The 19576-nt window shown below is 38.4% G+C and overlaps 1 protein-coding gene across 1 annotated transcript in view; it reads left to right on the top strand.

Moving 5' to 3' along the window:
- Positions 1–10996: 10996 nt before the first annotated feature.
- Positions 10997–19576, top strand: part of LOC120226015 (succinate--CoA ligase [GDP-forming] subunit beta, mitochondrial-like) — a 31015-nt gene continuing 22435 nt past the window's right edge. The window contains exon 1 of the mRNA XM_039224206.1: positions 10997–11016. Within this exon, the coding sequence (XP_039080137.1) occupies positions 11014–11016 (3 nt within the window). The 5' untranslated portion in view covers positions 10997–11013. The remainder of the gene's footprint in view (positions 11017–19576) is intronic.

A 19576-nucleotide genomic window follows, 5' to 3' on the forward strand; every position in this document is an offset into this window, starting at 1 on the left:
TAGAGTTAATAATAGTCCAATGCATATTTGAAAGTTGCTAAGAGAGTATATGTTAAAAGTTCTCATCACAAGAGAAAAAATTATAACCATGTATGTTTACCATGTTAACTGGACTTCTTTTGGTGATTATTTTCCAATGTATATATAAACACTGGATCATTATAGGTACACCTGAAACTAATATAATGTTTTATGTCAAGCATACTTCAATAAAATAAGTTCTAATTATGAAGCATTTACTACCTATGATAGTGTTTCTCAATAATGTCAGATTTAATAACCCTTTTTATTACAAATAATCTCTTATGCTCCCTTTAATGGCCTATTTTGTTTATCTATTGCAGTGAAATAAAGCATCCCAAACAGCAGTCAGTCAATCAATCAATCAATCAATCAAATTAACTGTAAAGAATATCTTGTTATTAAGGAGGCATGTATTTATAAATGAGATGTTTTGATGCTAGAGAGAAGTTTTTTTTCCTTAAGTATGTTAAGCCTGTTCTTCACAGTCTTATTTCAATATTTTTTTACTCAGCAAATTCTTGCTCTTAGATAATACAAAAGTAAATTTCAGATAAGTCCACATCTACATTCTGAACAAATGGAGTTTGAAATGACTTTTAGCTATTTGTGCACAGGGACTTTATTAGCATTTTGAGTAATAATCAGAGGAGTCTTCCAGCCAACAAGTCTTTTCTTGTATGTCTGTTTGCTATCAACTTTTGTTTTTAATTGTATAAACCAAACATAATAATACTGGGTTTAATAAGTAGTGAAATAACCATGATGATGAAGTTTTGTTGTTTGCTCCCTTGCTTGTTCTGTTTATTTGTTTTTTTAGCTCAGGAAAATGCACTCTAAATACTAATTTGGAAATCCTCTATTCTTTTCCATCTCCCTTCAAGTAGACCCCCCTTAACAATTTTTACTACCCTCTAGTATGGAATCTTCCATATAGCACCTGTGTGTTGGTTATTTTAAGTGAGTCATTTAATAAATGTGTTGTGTTCTAGATTACAAGAAGGCAGGATCTTCCCGAACTAGAATGCCTCTCTGCACATCAAACTCTGAGCTTACAGTAACATTTTGCAGTTTCAACTTGAAGCTAAATGTCTAGTATTTTATATTGTATGAAACCCCAGTAGTCCATAAGTTAAGCGCTACCTTGCTGTCCAGTGAAGATTTACTTCATTAAAATGAAGGTTCCTGATATTAATTCTAGGGATAATTAATACACTTGAAAAATAAATGTGAGTCAGTTTAGTGACAGTCACTGTGTCTTATTCTGTGTTCCCAGAATGTTGCTAACTGCAAAAAGGCAATACCAAATAAGAATAGGAAATACTTCACCAGGTAATTAAAAAGACAAGTTAAATTTATGAGTCAATTAGGAAGCCATAGATCATACTAATCTTATATGGCATTGAATTTAAAACTAAAGAGCACTTAATCAGATGTGAAATGATTATCTGACTCAAGGTGAGGAAGAAAGAGCGGTGATTATGTGCGGGTACAATGAACATATTCTTGGAGGCAGGGATAGGTGTTGGAAGGTTGGAAAAGAAAGAATAAGGTCTTTAAGACTGAATGATCATGCAGGAGAGGACAGTAAAGAGATTGTTCAGACTAGAAAAACAGGAGAGTGATAAGTAAGATCATTGAGTAAGAAGGGGTCAAATCACAGAGGCCAAGGAAAACTTGCGTCACCTTCCTGTCTGCTGTTGCACTGAAGTGATGTTCATTTGGAGTTTTCCATCAGACAAGGGCAGTGATAGAGCTGAGGTGGTAGTAGTGGTATTAGCAATGCCAAACAGTTACTGAAAGTTTATTATATGCCAGGCTCTTGCTTTTTGTGTATGGTTTATTTTACCAGCATGCATTGTTATTTTGATCTGTTTCATAGTTGAGGAAAGGAGGCTTAGAAGAGGTTCATAATTTACTCCAGACCACAGAGCTAGTATGTTACAAAGCCAAAATTTGAACCCAGGCAATTTTACACCGTAGTTCACATTCTTATATACTTCCCTGTATCCATCTGGCCAACAAATATCTGCAGAAAGTGGCAGTTCAGAGGTACCATCTTACAGTTTTAGTGAGGACGTTGCTATCTGGACTCCATCTAAAGGAGAGCAATTGGGATGATAAAGAATCCTGGAATCCTTGTAAATAGAAAAGAGACATCAAGAAGATAATCAGTTTGTGAGAAAAAATGATAATTTTTGGCCTTCAATACATACTCTTTGTTTGCTTCTTCATTAGTCCCAGTTGGTGGAGTTCCCTTACATTACTTATTATAGAGATTGAGGAATTAGGTAGAAATGTTTCGACAGATCACACGATTATCCCTGATGGGTGAGACTGTGTTTACCAGTGACAAAAGAGTTCCTAAGAAATTTATTCAGTGGTCTTTTTTGAATGAGATAAGATTGGCTTTTATATTCCACTCAAGCAATTCGTGAAGATTGAAAACAGAGGAAATAAAATCATGGTACCTATCAGCTTCTACAGTTGATTGTGAGCCAAACATTGGAGATGCTTTAGAGCCTTCAAGAAGTAGGGGAAGAGAAGGAGGTGCTGCTTTATGGTTACTCTTTGTATTAGTCCTGCTCTTGGTCAGGAACTAAACAATAGAAATTCAGTGTTTCTCCTGTTCTAGACTCTCAACTATTCTAAGATATACCACTTTTTTAATAGTAGTGTTTCAGGGACAAAACACCCTTCAGTAGGAGGACATCTGTTCCAAGATGGATTCTGATGTCAGAAATGTTCAAGTACCTAAAGGATTCTATCCTAGAAGAGAGGAAATCAGAAGGAAGTTCCACCCAAGTCTTTACAAAATCTTGTGGTGGGTGAAGGAGAGAAAACCAGGCACATTGTGGCAAAGGCAGTATATTTTGTGGGTATTTGGGCTTTGAGAGGTGAAGGAGAGATGTGGAAGACCATCAAAAGCCAGGCATAGCAAGGATAAAAATGAAGTGGATATAAGGAAAAGGGAATTCTAGTGTGTGGACTTGAGTATTCTTATCAGTTCATCCTAAACTCTAAAGGAGACTGCATGAGGGGCACCTGGTGGCTCAATTGGTTAAGCATCCAACCGCGGTTTTGTCTCAGGTCATGATCTCGTGATTTCGTGAGTTCGAGCCCTGTGCCGGGCTCTGTGCTGACAGCCTGCTTGGAATTCTCTCTTTCTGCTACTTTCTGCCTCTCCCCCACTCAAGCTGTCTCTGTCTCTCTCAAAATAAATAAATAAACCTAAAAAAATTTTTACAGGAGACTGCATTTAAATCCTTCCTTAGGGCACACCCACTAACCATCCTCAAATAAGACTCAATCAGCTGTGGTAGCCTGGTTCAAAGGAAACCTACCTTCTTCAGCCTAATCAATCTGTCTCCAAAGGCAATGGCCACATCATCCTATCTCCTATTCTCAGTTCTAGAAGCTTCAAACTGATATGATGAATGTCTTTGTGAACCTTTGACTTTTGACTATACCTTATGGTATAAATGAAGCATTGTGAACACTACAGATAATTTGTGTCAACTGCCATCCTCTTTAATAAGATACGCAGACGGTAAAAAGAACATGGTCATTCTGTACATATCATTCTAAGTAGGTGGTGAAGTAGCTATTAAATGGAGGTTTTAGCCTTTATAAGGAGATACTCTTAGTTGACCTACACCTTTGAAATTTTTCTCACTCTCTAGGTCAAGTTCACCACTGAATTACAAAACGAGTAAAGGCAAACTGACTTTTGGGCCACCACCTTGCTCTCTCCCCACATCTCAGCCCAATGCTAGGGACATTCTAGGAGCTTAGTAAGTTTCTTTTGAGTGTTCTTTCTCCTAATATCCCTGTCATACTTTATTGTTCTCCAGGCTATGTAAAATAAAAAAGTAAGTTTTGAAACTAAGTCTTTGAGACTCAGGTGGAGCTGATAGACATTCCTGTTGTGCATTTACCTGCCTCATTTGAGTAACTCCCTACCTTGGAGAAATCATACATACATTTAAGCTGATTAATGTGTAAATCTTCATTGATTTAATTCTAAGAATTGGAAATGTTTCTCATTGAAATATTCAGCTCCTAAACATAACCCAAAATAGGCTTTTTGAAAGCCCATTTTAATTATTTTCCAGTCCCTTTTATGCCAAAAGATGCAATTCAGTTCTGACAGTGTCTGTATACCCTAAATAAACTCTTTCAATTTGCAGCTCTTTTTCTCAATCTTTATGTATCCATGAGAGCCAGATTTGACCTAGACATGTAGTGGTGGATGACCAAACATTGACTTTCTAATCCCCATTCTTTTCTATGTTGTTTATCCTCTTTCCTTGCTGTGGTACTAAAAAGTTTACAGAAACCTGATGCAGTGCAATGAGAGCCTGGTGCTGGCCATGGTCACCGTGACTGGCGCATACTACTCGAGTATACATTTAGTGCATTTGTGCAAGAACTTTTCTTTGGGGTTTCCAAAACAGATGATGCAGTTAGGGCCATGACAGATGACGAGATGTTTCCAAGGTCCCATACCTAATATGGAGCAAAGACCCAAGTCTGCCACTTGACTACTAGTGAAATGTCTTATAGGCTTGCTTCTTTGTGCTCTTTTTGTTTTGTTTGTTTTGTTTTGTTTTTTAAGTAAAAGAGGATTGTTTGGGGAAATATAAAAAGGCCTCCTTTTAGCCTGGATTTGGGGTCCTGGTGAACTATAGTAGTGAAATCTGAGGTACCCTCATGGTGGCAGGACAGTGGGGCTCTAAATGTAGTAGGCCATGTACCATGTTGGGTAAGAGTTGGAGCTTTATGGTCAAGTAGAACTGGATTCAAACTCTAGCTCAGACCTCAAACAGTCATTGGTCTTTAGGCAAGGTACTGACCTCCAGGCCCTCCAGTGCCAACACCTGAGCTTCGGTGAGGACGACAGGACCTAATACCTGTGATGTGCTTAGTGTCATACCCGACACAGTGCCATGCCTTTAACAAAAAGTTAACTTACGTGTTTATCTCAGTTAATGGATTATTGACAAACCCATAGGCATCTGAAGATAAAATCAGGCTTACTTCAGTGGAACGAGAAGCATTAATAGCCTTCTTTCTTATTACTCTCTAGTTGGAACATATAAGCATGTATATGTGTATGTGTGGCTATTTCTATGGTTGCTTGGTTTTTACTATATCCTCTTACCTAAAGGAAGGTTGGTTTTTGAAATATAAAAAGAACTCTTTAGCATGTATCTAGGTCATGTTGTAGCATGGAAACTTTTGAGGCTTCCTCCACTGAACAGTTGAAGGCATAGGGATGTCCTGCCTCTGCAGAAGTGGCAATTAACCAGGAATGGGGGCTCCAGGAGGAGAAGACTGAGCAGCAGGGAGATTGTCCACTGGAAGCAGGGCTTGGGGCTTCACATTTCAAAGTCTGCCACCATCTCCACCTCCAGCATCCCTTGATGTACTGTGGATCAGAAGGGAGGGGTCTTGTGGTTAGCTTTTGGCACTGATCATATTTAGACCAGAGAAGGGTAAAGTTGACTATCACATGGAATAGGAATTCACCTCCCTTTTCATTGAAGCAGTTTGATTAAAAGCTTTTGTAGCAGAATAAAGCTTTTGTAGCAGGACAAACCTATGTTGAAACCTTGGTGTGGCCATTGACTAGCTGCAGGTCCTTGTAAGCTGCTTTACAAATCAGTTCTCCTGTCTCTAAAACTAGTGTAATAAATAACAAATGAATCATACCTCATAGGAATTTCGTAAAGATTTATTTGTTAAGTAAACAATGTCTAGCAATAATAGCTAACACTTACTAAATACTTACCGTACCACATGCTAAGTTTAGTGTTTTACTTAAAATACCGCATGTAATCCTGGTACCAACCCAGTGAGGTAGGCACTATTATTATCTGCATTTTACAGATGAAGAAACTGAAGCCTACAGAAATTAGGTAATTCACATAGCTAGTAACTGATAGAACCAGTACTTGTGGGTCAGAAGTCTAAATCAGAATCTCATAGGTGGAATTTTATATCTCCTCAGGTCAGGATTATATATTATGTATCTTTGTATCTTGCCTCCTCTTTTTGACCTCTGGAACCAAAACCGCAGTTTTTTGGGTATTGGATTGAGATCCCTTAATATAAGGATTAAAGAATAATTTGGAAACAGCGATAGTCTTGACAATGTAATGGGCTACCACGCAAAGGAGGAAAACTCCTTATCTTTGAAAAAGTTCAAGCTGTGGCTGGCTGACTTCTCAGGTCCCGTCGACTTTAATGGCTCATTTATGGTTCATTAGTCTCCTTGGCATGTCCACATTACATAAGGCACCTTCCTTTCATGGAGGAGAGGGGAAAGAGAACATGTCTGTGGGTTATGTGATAAATGGTTCAGCCTTCACTCTTACAAAGTTAAGTTTCCTACATGGGATCCTACTAGCTGTTATTGTCTAGCTTTACTAAAGAAGCAAATTCTCATTTCTACTTCCTTTTTTAGTTTTGAGAAGCTGATTTAGTCCCTTGTTAAAAAGTGTTATAAACATGATGTAGCACCATTATTGAGAAATGTATTAATACAGCATAAATGTAGTCTTGGATGAATTTATGTGACTTATTCCATGTTTGAGAAAGAAGGAACTATTTGATAGTTGTTCCGAGTAAAATTGTTCATGGGAAGGAAATTGCAAATGTACAGTTTTTCCCACACTCTTCCAAGCTCTTGGCATTGTCTGGGCAGCTAGTAATGGTGATTGCCCTGAAAATAAGATTCCTGTGGCACTTTCCAGGTATTCCATATCTTTAATTATTTCTGAAATCATTGCCATATGAAACATTTATGGAAAAGCTTACAATTAAATTAGGTATGTTGAAAATTTATGCTTACATTGGTGAAACATCAAAATTTTATGGTAGTGCTATTTTTTTTCTGGAGATAACAATTCTCTTTTCTCCAATTTTTCATGACTCATCCTTTCTCAACTCATCTTTCTTATCCTTTGAAACTTCCTCTTCAGAGAATCAAAAAAGCTTTCTTCATCATTTTTTTTCTCTAATTCACAAGAGTTCCACTTTTAAGTGGAAGAAATAATGTTAGTTTTTCCACAGGGATTGATTATAAATTCCTACTCTGCTGAATTACACTGGCCTCTAGTGGATACCTGTCACAATTATGTTTCATATCGATCTTGCCTTAACTCACGTACTGTAACAGTGTACCACATATTTTAATAATCTTCAGGAATCTGTATTAAGCAGCACAGTCAGAATTATCAGAAATTTGTAGGAGATTTCAGCATGCAGTCGATTAAACTTTATGTGGATAGTCCCATACTTGTCAATGTTCTTAAAAAATTTAGATTATTTGCTGGAATTTTGTAAGGTGGAATTGTGATGTTAATGCCACAGTATTTCTCATTTAACACACATTGTACCTAAGACATTTGTAACATCTTTTTTAGAAAACAACCAAAATATTCTTTTCAAATAGATATTAATGACATCGAATTATCTTATATCTATTAAACAAGAAATAGCTGACATGTTCCAGAAGGAACATCATCACAGTAGAGTTTTTCCTCATATAAAATTTAAGAAAAACATCCTCTTACTAAGTATAAATCCATGTCACTTTCTCAGACTTGGCAGTTTAATAAGTATATCTCAGTATGACAAAGGATGACAGTCTTCATTTTAATACACAGTCAGTAAATGGTAAAATTACATTCGTATTTATTTGGTGATCTGCCATAAATTCAAGTGTTATGCATTTTCTATTGAAACAACTCAGTCTCATCCTATGTTTAATAAAGCTGCTTAATATCATTACTGAAATCTACTCTTGATTACGAATGAGCCAACAATCAATCATGTATTTGATACATGGCACTGGCATTTATTTATAGGGCGATTCTGCCTTAGGGTCTCTCATGAGGTTGTAATAAAAAAGGAAACCAAGTTACTGTCATCTGAACTATGTTGATATAGTTGATTGATTTAGACAGGGGATCCCTTTCCAGCATGGCTCACTCACAAGCTATTGGCAGGAGTCCTCAGTTCCTTGCTATATACGAGCCTCCATTAGGCCCGTTCAGTGTCCTAAGAACATGGCTGTTGGATTTTCCCAGAGTGAGTGATCAAGGAGAGAGAGAAGGAGAGAGAAAGAAAGTGGGAGAGAGAGAGAGAGAAAGCAAAAAGGAAGAAGCCCCCAGTGCTTTTTATAACCTTATCTCGGAAGTCACTTACTTCTACCATATTCTCTTATATGAAGTGAGTCACTCAGTCTAGCCCACATTCAGGAGGAGGTAAAACTCTACACATTGAAGAGAAGATACTAAGGAATTTGTGGACAGATTTTTAAAGCCACCACCAAAGATAATCATCATGGGAGAATTTGGCCCTTCAAGTTGGATTGATATGCGCAGAAAAGATGTTTCAGGCTACTTGCAAGGACTTGAGTCAGGACGTTGTGGTGGGGTGACAGCTACATTGGGGACAGAGTACAGGGCAGGAAGTATGGCATAGTGGCTTTGGAGCCATGCTAGGGGTGTGCCACTTTCCAGATGGATGACCTTGGGGATGCCTCCTAACATCTCTGTGCTGAGTGGTGTCTGTAAAAGAAGGAAAACCATTACATTCCTCATGGGATCATAGTGAGATAAAAGTGAGGAACCCATCTAACACACTTAGAAAACCACTTGGCGTCTTAAAAAGTGATCAGTAAGCATTGGCCAAACTGCTTCTGGCATTAGCAGTATTGTTACCATATGTGGGATTCACACTGTTAACTCTTCATTCCGTTCTTCCTTCGCCTAAGAAGTCCTGCTGCTGGGATTGCCTCTTCAGACTTGCTAAGTTTTCTTCTGCCTTTACAGCCTTATTCTACATCCCTCCATTCACCCATTCAACAGTTGTCCCCCAGAATATTTGTTAAGATGCAGAGATTCTAAAATCATTTGGGAGGGAAGAAGAGTCAGAAAGCTGCAAAGAGTGAGCACAGCAGCAGGGAGGTTTGGCGAGGACCTTCCAGGCTGTTGACCTGCCTGGCTGCTGAGGCACTTTCAGTGGGTAAGCCCTGAGGACACATGCAGCTCTCACATACATTTTGTCTCATAAGCTCAGTGTTTTCCAAAATCCATATTTCTGGCTTTTGAAAATGCAAAGATCTTAGCACACTAGGCGTACATTCCCATGGCAACAATTGGATGGATTATGTAGCAACGGCCCCTTTAGGAAAGGCACATCTTCTCCAGTATGTCAAAGTCTTTTGTCTTAATCCAGGCCCTCCTGACTCATTTATTAACCTCTATGGCCCTTGAATGCCTTGAGTGTGCAATCCCTCTCTCCAGTTAAAGGCTGGCACTCTGCGGTTTGGTGACATGGTGTAATCTCCCCTAGGAAGGGCCTCCACCTTCAAGATACTCAATGCATCTGTAAAGACATCTGTGGAAATAACTGCAGCATGAATCTGAGCAGGAATTCCTGTTCACAGACCTGACTGGGTAGAGCTTATAGTCTTCCCAACTAGCTGATGAGAACTTTGGAGGGTAGCTAGATGGTGTGCAAGGAAACTTTACAGGCCACACTTGTGGCAGGAATGGACATTATGGGAGTTGTCACCCAGTCAGGACAGACAGGAAACTGGCGTTGACCGTAGTCAACTTGAGCAGTTTGACCAACTCAGTCTTCAGCAATCAGTCCTCAGCAAGTCAGAAGACTATTCCTAAGTTTCTAGAGTGAAAACTCGGACACGATTTTCAGGATGATTTTAAAAAGAAACAAAAAGGAGCCACTTCAAGGCATTTACAAAAATTCATCTGTGAATCCAAGGAAGCTTCTACTTTGGTAAGATATAAACAGGCTTCAAATAGATTCAAGCCTACCTTTTAGATTTAGTGCATAGGAATATACACATTCATTAAATAAATGCACCCTGAGGGATATGGAGCAGAAAATGTAGACTTCTGCAAACAAAGGGATTTTTCTTTTTCTCCAGGTGTTTCAGAGTATAAAGGGCAGTTGCAGGTATAGGGAAGAGAAGAAGAATCTCTAACATGTCAGAAAAACAAATACGTGTCTAAATTGGATGGATTCCAGTAGTATATGTGCATGTCTGGCCTTGCCAGGGGACGCTTACTTCTCAAAAAAGCTATATAGATCTTACGTAGTTTGAGAGCTTCTGTTTTCTTTCCTATATTTCTTCTTGGTTGTTAAGCCATCCTGTATGTATTCCCTTGGGGTACTTTTTATTGTTGACTATTAACAGCTCAATGACACCGTTTATTTACTTGATAAAGCAGAATAATGTGACTTTTGAGATAAATATGAGACCACTGCTTACAACTGGGTCATTGTAGTTTCATGGAAGTTAAACATCATCTTTTTCTAAGGCTGCAGACCTACATTTTTACTTACTAACCATCTTTTCAGGTTTGTCTTCATGTTACTTATATTCCTCCTTTAGACATACTGGGAAGCCACATGGGGATTGGGACTTATTGAACCTATCTTTCATTATGCTGAAAATAAGGTTTGCAAGTCACCTTCTAGATGGGCCATCCTTAGTTTCCGTTTGCAGCTAATAAACCAAATAAAGCCATTTTAGTGCTGAGAAGCTCGTTTTCACCTAACAAGCTATCATTTGTCATTTATAATGGACAGGACCCAAGATAATAAAGCATTTGGCTTGTTTTCCTTTTTCAGCTTTTACCTTGGGTGTAGATCCAGGCAGTTAATGAGCAATAATTTCAGATTCTTAGGTGTTAGCCATCTCCCAAAAAGAACCAGAGAAGGAAGGTATTTGATAATAGTCATTAAAATGGCTTGAGCTGAGAGTATTCACAGTGTTTTTTAACTTTTATTTCATTGTTTAACCACAGATATGTTGTGAAGCAAAGAAAACTAAACAATTAACCTTCTAGTTCCAGAAGGTTCAGATGAATGGACTTTCTCAAATTCCAGCTGGGTTGATCAAAATCGAGTGTTGTTATCAGTCTCACTAGGAAATGATGACTCATTCAACTCATGGTATATGGTGGAGAATTGATTTACAGAGAGATGGATAGTGAAGGTGGGGGAAGGGAATACAGGAACCATGAGAGAAAGCTCAGAGACTAAGAACTAGTGGCCTGGGACCTCTTAGGTCTCTAAACCAAAATGAAGAGAGAAGGGAGTAGTTATTTAACTAGAATAAAAAGTCTATAATGGAAGGCCTTCTTGAGATGATCAGGGACCTTTGGTGGAAGGACACACCCACTGAAGACAACCTCACTGGGAGGTACCAGGAGGAATGTAAACACCCTGAGTCTCCCCTCTTCCAGCAGAGGCTTCCCAGATGCCAGTCTGAGAAAGGAGCCCATTCATGTAGTCCCTAGAGTCAGCCTTCCAGGACCAAGAGGAGCAAGGTAGAAAAAGGTGGGATGGATCAGGAGGGGTTCAGGGATTTATAACATAGCTAGGTCCCAAATGACTTTTTTTAGGGTGCAAGAGAGACCACAAGGGGGGATGAGGGGGCAGAAAGAGAGAGAGAGAGAGAGAGAGAGAGAAAGAGACTCTCAAGCAGGCTCCACACCCAGCATGGGTCCCAATGTGGGGCTTGATCCCACGATCCTGGGATCATGACCTAATCCGAAATCAAAAATGAGATATGAGGCTCTGGGTGACTCAGTCCATTAGGCATCCGACTTCAGCCTAGGTCATGATGTCACTGATTCTCTGTTTGACTCTCAAACAGAGATTGTTCTCAAGTTTGAGTCCCACATCGGGCTCTGTGGTGAGGGTTCAGTGCCTGGAGCTTGTTTCATATTCTGTTTCTCCCTCTCTCTGCCCATCCCCTACTTGCACTCTGTCTCTATCATTCAAAAATAAACAAACATTAAAAAATTAAAAAAAAAAAAAAAGAGAGAGAGAAGCTCAACCTTCTGAGCCAACCAAGTGCCCCTAAATGATAGTTGCTTGAGCCTGTGCCTCAAGTAATAGAATATTCAGGAATCCTTTTGTAAAGAAAGTCTAAAAACTTGAAAACTTCACTGAGGTCTATAAAAGGTTAAACTATGGGTGGGAGGGGGTGTGGCCAACCAATGATTTGGACCACCTTGAGGTAAAAACTTTTAAATTTCATTCCAGCAGGCTATGGGAAATAATCTGCTCCAGACATGGTATTCTGACATTTCCTGAACTGCTAAATAAATAGATCAGACTTCTACACAATAGATTACAGCAAGGTCAGACAGTGATATCAGTAATTTTAGAATATTGTCTATAGCTCAGGGTGTTTTTTGGTGACAGTGTCATCGGATGCTGTTAGTAGGTGAAAAATGAATTTTGTAGATTCCTCTCCTCCTTCTATTAAATATTACAGGGGACCATTTCTGCCTGGCAATTTAGAGGAGGCCTATGTCTAGTGGGCTGTTGATTTTTGTAATTACAGATGTTTTAACTGGTAACTTTCTTTGAAGGCTTTTTGTTTCATTTTGTTTTGCTTAATGTACAGGAATTTAAACTTTTGATGCTAAGGCATAGCATCTTCAATGACTATTTTGGTCTCTAAGATTAGGGGTGTGAAGTTTGGAGGTGGGGTCATTTTACTGAAATGGACAAAGGGTGGGATTTTAGGAAATAAAACTGGAAGCATCATGTTACAGAGAAAATTTTGGGCAGTATACTGATTTTCACTAATATATGGGAAAGATCTGTTATGAGAAGAAACATACACATGTGTTTTTAAAATTATTTTAATTAAATTTTTAATATAAATTTTAGGCATAATAAATAGATTGTAACCTATTAAGATCTTAGTTGAAGGTTATATTTTGACTTTTCTGACTTATATACTTATGCATTGGGGGTTTGATACAAATTTTTGTCAATCCTTTGTTTCTCTAGAAAACTAAATAATCTAATATATGTATTTGAACAGATGTATGAAGCATCACAGAATCATTACATGCCACCTTCATCTTACACTAGACTTGTTATTTACAGAAGCAGTGGGTTTTGCTATTAACTAAATTTATCTTCATTTGTCTATGGTGTGAAGTATGAATCTGTGTGGTCCTAAGTTTTGGCTCTGTCTGCTTTGCTAATTTTTTTTTAATTGATGTCGGTCATGAATATAGGCAACCAAATCGCCCGTAGAAGCATTTTTCCACCTTTCCTATAGTAACAGTTACCCTGTGGAGACTATTATGTTGCAACAATAGATAGAAATCCTGCTTATAGATTAATAAATGGGTCTTTCGCCAAGTTGCCAATTTTATGGGTATTTTCTATATTCACTCTCTAACAAATGATGATGGAGTATACATATTCACATTCATCAAGATGACATAAATCTGAGATGATTGGACAAAATACTACTCAGAAAGAATGTGCCAATAAATATTCTTAGTCTGTGCCAATGTAATTCTCATTACAAATAATATATAGATATTGCCTTATGAGCAGTGAGTATCCTGCCTATAAAGCAATTATCTGTTAAGCTGGGAAAGCAGTTTTGTAACCAAAATATTTCTTAACAGTCAATTCTGATAGCTGAGTTCTTAAGTGAGAATTGTATGCCTCATTTTTTTTGTAAGCTTTTGATGTATCCTGGTTAATTGGTAAGACCAAAATCTCCTTGTTCGTTTTTATTCTTTTCTTTTAGTTTGAAATGGCTATGTGGCCAAATTATACATCATAAAAGTTTTTGCAAGAGCTATTTTAAGCACATGACACTCAAAATAAGAACCTTGCATTTGCCATTCTGGATGTCCAAGTGGTTTTTGTAATCCTGACAATGGTTCTGAGTCTCAGTTCAAAAGGATATGGGAAATGTCTCTGAAAAGGATAAAAAAACATGTCTGTGCTGTTCCCTCAAATATCAGTGTTCTTCAGTCATTTTAACTTCTTGTCTCCTGTGCCTGCTCATAATGCCAACCGATATTTTCATCTTTAGATTTTTTTTCCTTTTCCTGTTTCTTGTTAATAGCTGACTTAACCCCAGCTATAGTGTTTGCTGGCAAGTGGGAAAACATGTGTATCCTATTATTGTAGTGGCCTTGGCATTCATGCCTGGTGTTCTTGAGGACAAAAAGCTAGTTTTGCAGATACTTACCACTTAGAAATACAATGCAAATAGGGACATGATTGGTGCCCTTAAGGAGAAAGACCCTAGGTCCCTGTGCCATCCAGACACTCAGTACACTAGCTCCTGAATTTATTCGATCTAATTTCCAACCCTTTGACTCTTGTAGAAAATGAGTAAAATAGGATGTTATAAGTTAGAATACAGATCATCCACTAACGTTCTCCTAAGTTAGAATCCATACTATTTGACCAGATGACTTTTTTTCATAAAGCATTATATAGGCCTAGAGCTTCTCAGGATGCACATTAGAAAGCTTTCGCTTTCTAACAGGCACTCATCTGAAGAGGAAGTGTAGTATAATAATTTCTATGGTGCAGTATTCATAGTATTTTTAACCTATTAAAATAACCAGTATGCATAATGGAAAGTGCCTTTGTCCTGTTGGAACTTTATACCCATTTGTTTTTTGGGTTTTTTTTTTTCTTTTTCTTTTTTTGGTTTTCATTTACTTAAACATACATGATTAATGAGATTGTAGTGATTACGCTGCATGTGAATTAGGTTTCCTCACTCTCTAATATTTTCTTTGTAAAGGAAGGGCAGTGTTGACAGACTTAATCTTTCAGTTCTAATTATCAAAATTTGTGTTATGTGATTCCCAAGTTAGGGAGACGAATCTATAATGCACTTGATTTGGCTCTTTCCTCCACTGCCATGGCAGGCATTGCTTATAGGTCACAGATCCCTCCCCCTGAACCAGGTGATGGCCCTAAACTCATTCTCAACACAGTACTCCAAATTACCCTGCAGAGTTATTGCACCTTGCACTGACCATTCCATCACCTAATACTTAAAAAATCTGTATCAACAGTGGTGTCTCAAATGACATATACTCCATTAGAATTTTACTGATCATAATTAGAAATAATTAATATTTCCATATTCTAGTAATAGTAACAGTGGAAAAGGGATAATTTTCAGCATGACAGATATGAGCAAGAGGACTTATCATTCTGCAGAGAGGGGTTTCATAGGGACCACTGTTTTCTTTCAGGACAGACTCTAGATTTTGAGGGCCAGGATCCACTCTTATACCATCATCATCACTCTGCAATCCCATCTAAGGATTACAGACAACAGGGTCTGGACAACTCTTTTATCAGTGAACAGGAGAACATAGGATTGTAAAGAAATGAAACTCATTGGTCCACAAAACCGTAAAAGATATCTCTGATCTATTTTAATAGGGGATTGAGATTTGAAAGCAAAGAAATACAGGGGCACCAGAATATAGGACTCAGACATGTGCCCTTAATGTTTAGAATAGAGCCAAAGTAGAGTTGGGGCTTTGGACTAATCGTGGAAGTCACTGGCTATAGAGAGTCATCTAGGAGGGGTAGAGAGGCCATGGACTTTTTTTTTTTTAATGTTTTATTTATTTCTGAGAGAGAGGGGGAGAGAGAGAGAGAGAGAGAGGGGCAACATGAGCAAGGGAGGGTCAGAGAGAGAGGGAGACACAGAATCCAAAGCAGGCTCCGGGCTCTGAGGTACCTGTCAGCACAGAGCCTGACACAGGGCTCGAACCCATGAACCGTGAGATCATGACCTGAGCCGAAGTCAGATGCCTAACCAGCTGAGCCACCCAGGTGCCTCAATGGACTTTGAAGTAAGACTGGCTTGGTCCAAATCATGACTCCATTGCTTCCTAGCTCTGTGCCCTTGAACAAGTTATTTTAAGCTCTTTGAGCCTCAGCTTACTTACTGGGGAAGTTGTAGTACCTAATTACCAGCACCTAGGAAAATCAACATGCAATACATATTAATCCTCCATACCATTTTACTTATTTTTGTGAGGAGAAGATTGCAGGATATAACTAGGGAAGGAATTCAGGAAGAAGAGAATAAATCAAGGACAAATTAGACACATTTCCCTCCGTTTATTCTAGCTGTTCTCAGAGGTCGTGCTCAATGGAAACTTGGCTCTCCTTCCAAATATTGTTTATGTACAGATGCTGTTTCCATGCTATCAGTTTTGGAATAACTGATTCCAGGGTTGGAATAAAATGGTTGTGTTTATCTTGAATGAATAATTAAAAATGCTAAATGTTTGAAATTAAGGATGATATATAAAGATATTTTCTTGTGATTCTGAGATTTTTCAGGATGCATTGGGTAAACTTACTAAGAAATGGAAAATATTAAAAGGACAGAGTGAGAGGGTGAGTTTTTCAAGAAATACTCTTGTTCTCATGTCATCCATTGGGATTTGAAAGGTGTATCATTTGCTTTAACCTAGCAATCCTAGTGCACAAATTCTCACAAAAGAAAATAATTTCAAATTTCAAGAAAAAACCAAAAGTAGAAAAGCAAGCCAGAGTAGCTCATCCCAGTTGAACTGAGCTGTGGGCTTATTTAGAATTTTACAACAAAACCCAAGATTGAATTCCTCACCTGAATCACTTCCTTATTGACTGAATCCATTTAGACTCCCCTCTAATTTAGCAGAGTATTTTTATTAAAGCCAGGCATACAAACATCAATTATCCAAGCTGCATCTAATTTCCTTCACTGTTTATTTTCCTTCGTTGGCTGCCAGTGGATTAGAAGACATGATTAGAATTCAACAGGAAAATAAAAACAACAACAAAAAAGAGAAAAGCAGTTTAACAGAAACAGATGCTTAAACAAGAACAACAACATTCAGAATTAAAATAACTTGTGATTTTAAAAATGTCCTTATCTTGCCTAATATAAACATGCTTGCTTGATTTTTATCAGCCTTGCCTACTGTAACGGGACCATGGTAGCATGCTGAATTAGAGTAAGCAGAGGCAAAACCCACTGGCTGCACTGACTGCTTATTGTAGACACTACAGTGTGTTTTAAATGCAGCACAGTACTTCATTTGCAGTCACCATTACAAAATGGCTTACTTATTGGTGAAGGCGATTTGTTCGCTTCCAGCCAATGTTAGGGAGAGAAAGAGAATAAATAAAAGACATGCAAGACATTTTATGAACTTGTTAGTGGTACAGACTTTGTTTCAGGGAAATGATATTAACGTTGGCATGGACACATTTATTTAATCAGCTACTACTATGATGATGGTAAGGAAATGGTGCACTAAAGGAAGAGAACTTACAATGTGAAAGTTCTGTCAAAGAGATTTTAAATGATGCAAAGAAGGAGGGATGGTGGTTGCAGTCGCCTTGAGGCTAATCATGAATCAAATCATGTTTATGTCAGGAGTTAACAAACTTTGCCCTATAGGGCAATGCTGGCCCACTTGTTTTGTAAATAAAGTTTTATTGGAACACAAACACACTAACTCATTTATATATTGTCTGGAACAGCTTTCATGCTACAATCGCAGAGTTGAGTAGTTGGGACACAGACTGGTCCACAAAGCTGGAAATACTTACTGACTATTCCTTGAGAGAATAAGTTTGCCAGCCCCAGTGGGTATGGTGTATGTCATTGGCATCTGTTCCAGACAGCCTCGTATGTTGTATGGTGAAACAGACCTCGGTTTGAACTTGTGACCTCTTAACGCCTAGGAGACCCTAAACTCTGTGAGCCTCAGTCAGCTCATAAAATGGAGGTCATTAAACCTGTCTTATAAACTTAATGTGCTTGCTGAATGACTGATAGTTCCCTTCCCAGTGTCCCTGAGTCTGTACAGGTGCCTTGAAACCAAAGGCTTCTCAGACTCTTTCTCATGGTATTTACTCTGTTAAGACTCTGCATAATTTGACCCCAGCCAAGGGTGGTCCATCTCATTTTCCACCACTCAGCTTCTCAACTTCCAGGTACATGATACCCTGGGTTCTATTCAGTTTCTCAAATGCACCAAGTGCTTTTCTGCTTCTCTGTCTTTAATATTGTATTCTCTTGTCTGAGTTACTTACTCTATATCCCTTTCATAATCTACATAGCCTCTTCCTGACTGTCCCAGATACCCTCCCTGACTACCCAGTGTAACATGGGTGCTGTTCTGTGAGCTCAGAGTCCCCCATATTTCCCTCCCCTTGATAACTGTTACTACATTTTGCAATTTTACATATAATATAGAATTTTTTTATTTTTTTAAATATTTTTTGACAGCTTAGCTACTGGCTACACACAATGGTTTAAAAAGAGCACCTAGGAAAGCAGTAGACCCTCAAAAATATATTTTGACTGAATGACTCACTTTTCATTGAGCAATCTGGCAATATTTGCATTTCATAAAAAGAAACCAGGATAGGGCACCTGGGTGGCTCAGTCACTTAAGCATCTGACTCTTGATTTCAGCTCAGGTCGTGATCTCATAGGTGGTGAGTTCCAGCCCCACGTCGGGTTCTGTGCTGACAGCATGGAGCCTGCTTGGGATTCTCTCTCTCCCCCTCTCTCTCTGCCCTTCCCCAACTTGTGCTCTCTCTCTCTTAAAATAAACTTTAAAAAAAAGTAACCTGGATAACATTGAAGAAAACTGAATTTTTGATCCTGATGACATGCTGGCTACATAATTGGTATAGGTTGTTTCTGAGCCTGTGTCTTCTCATCTGTCAGTGGAATGGATAGTACCTGCCTCACATGTTTGTGGTGGAGTCCACTGTGGTAATGAATGGGAAAGGAGTAAGCACAGTACATACTGTAGGTCAGGTTTGCAACTTTGCAAGATATTTGACAGTAAATGAAGCTGTAGCCCCATTGATTCTCCAGATCTTCACTACTTTCAGTGTCCTTATCTGTTAAGTGGGGAAAATAGTTATGCCCACCTCATATACTACTCATTTGTTAAACATGTTAATACACATAAAATAATTAGAATTCTGTCTGCCATCTGCTAAATGCATGGTAAACATTAGCTCTTATTGTTTGTAATTATTCTTAATTTTGATTCTTATGAACACTTTTCCCAGAAAAGTATACATTCACACATTTTATAAGTAGTTGCAGAGAACTCACAATTCCCCTGAAATGTGTACCCCTATCCTCCACACACAGGAGATATGGTATCCTTTGTCGTTATCTGCCTTTGAGACCAAATCCTAAAGGAGAGTTGGGTATAGAACTAATCTAAAATTATCCCAAAAAACTATAGTGTGTTTGTGAGTTGAGCTGACTGGGGTTCCTTCATATTCATCAGATACTCAAAGAAATTACATTACCAAAAAGGGTTTTAGTCGTGATTCTGTTGGTTTCTTTGTTTATTTAGGGTTGAAAGAAGCTTGATAAAAACCAAAGGCTATATAGCTTTTCTTCTTTTGAAGTTCATTCTTTACTTTTAATTGCGGACTAAAGTCTGCAGCCAAAGTATATCTTGCAAATTCAGACACACAGAGATATTTGAAAGACCTGCCTTTGGACTGCCTGACCACCTGTGCACCTGCCGGCAGCTGCTGCAGACCTCGCTGTGGGAGTAGCTGTCTGGGGGCTGGGACCTGTGTGCCGTTTCTCATACCATAACTGCCTCACTAGATGATCTTTATTTTGCAAAACAGTAAATAGCAACCCTTGTAATTCTCACCTGAGAAT

This window comes from Hyaena hyaena, unplaced genomic scaffold (assembly GCF_003009895.1).
Source record: "Hyaena hyaena isolate Hyena2069 unplaced genomic scaffold, ASM300989v1 scaffold_1555, whole genome shotgun sequence".
NCBI lineage: Eukaryota > Metazoa > Chordata > Mammalia > Carnivora > Hyaenidae > Hyaena > Hyaena hyaena.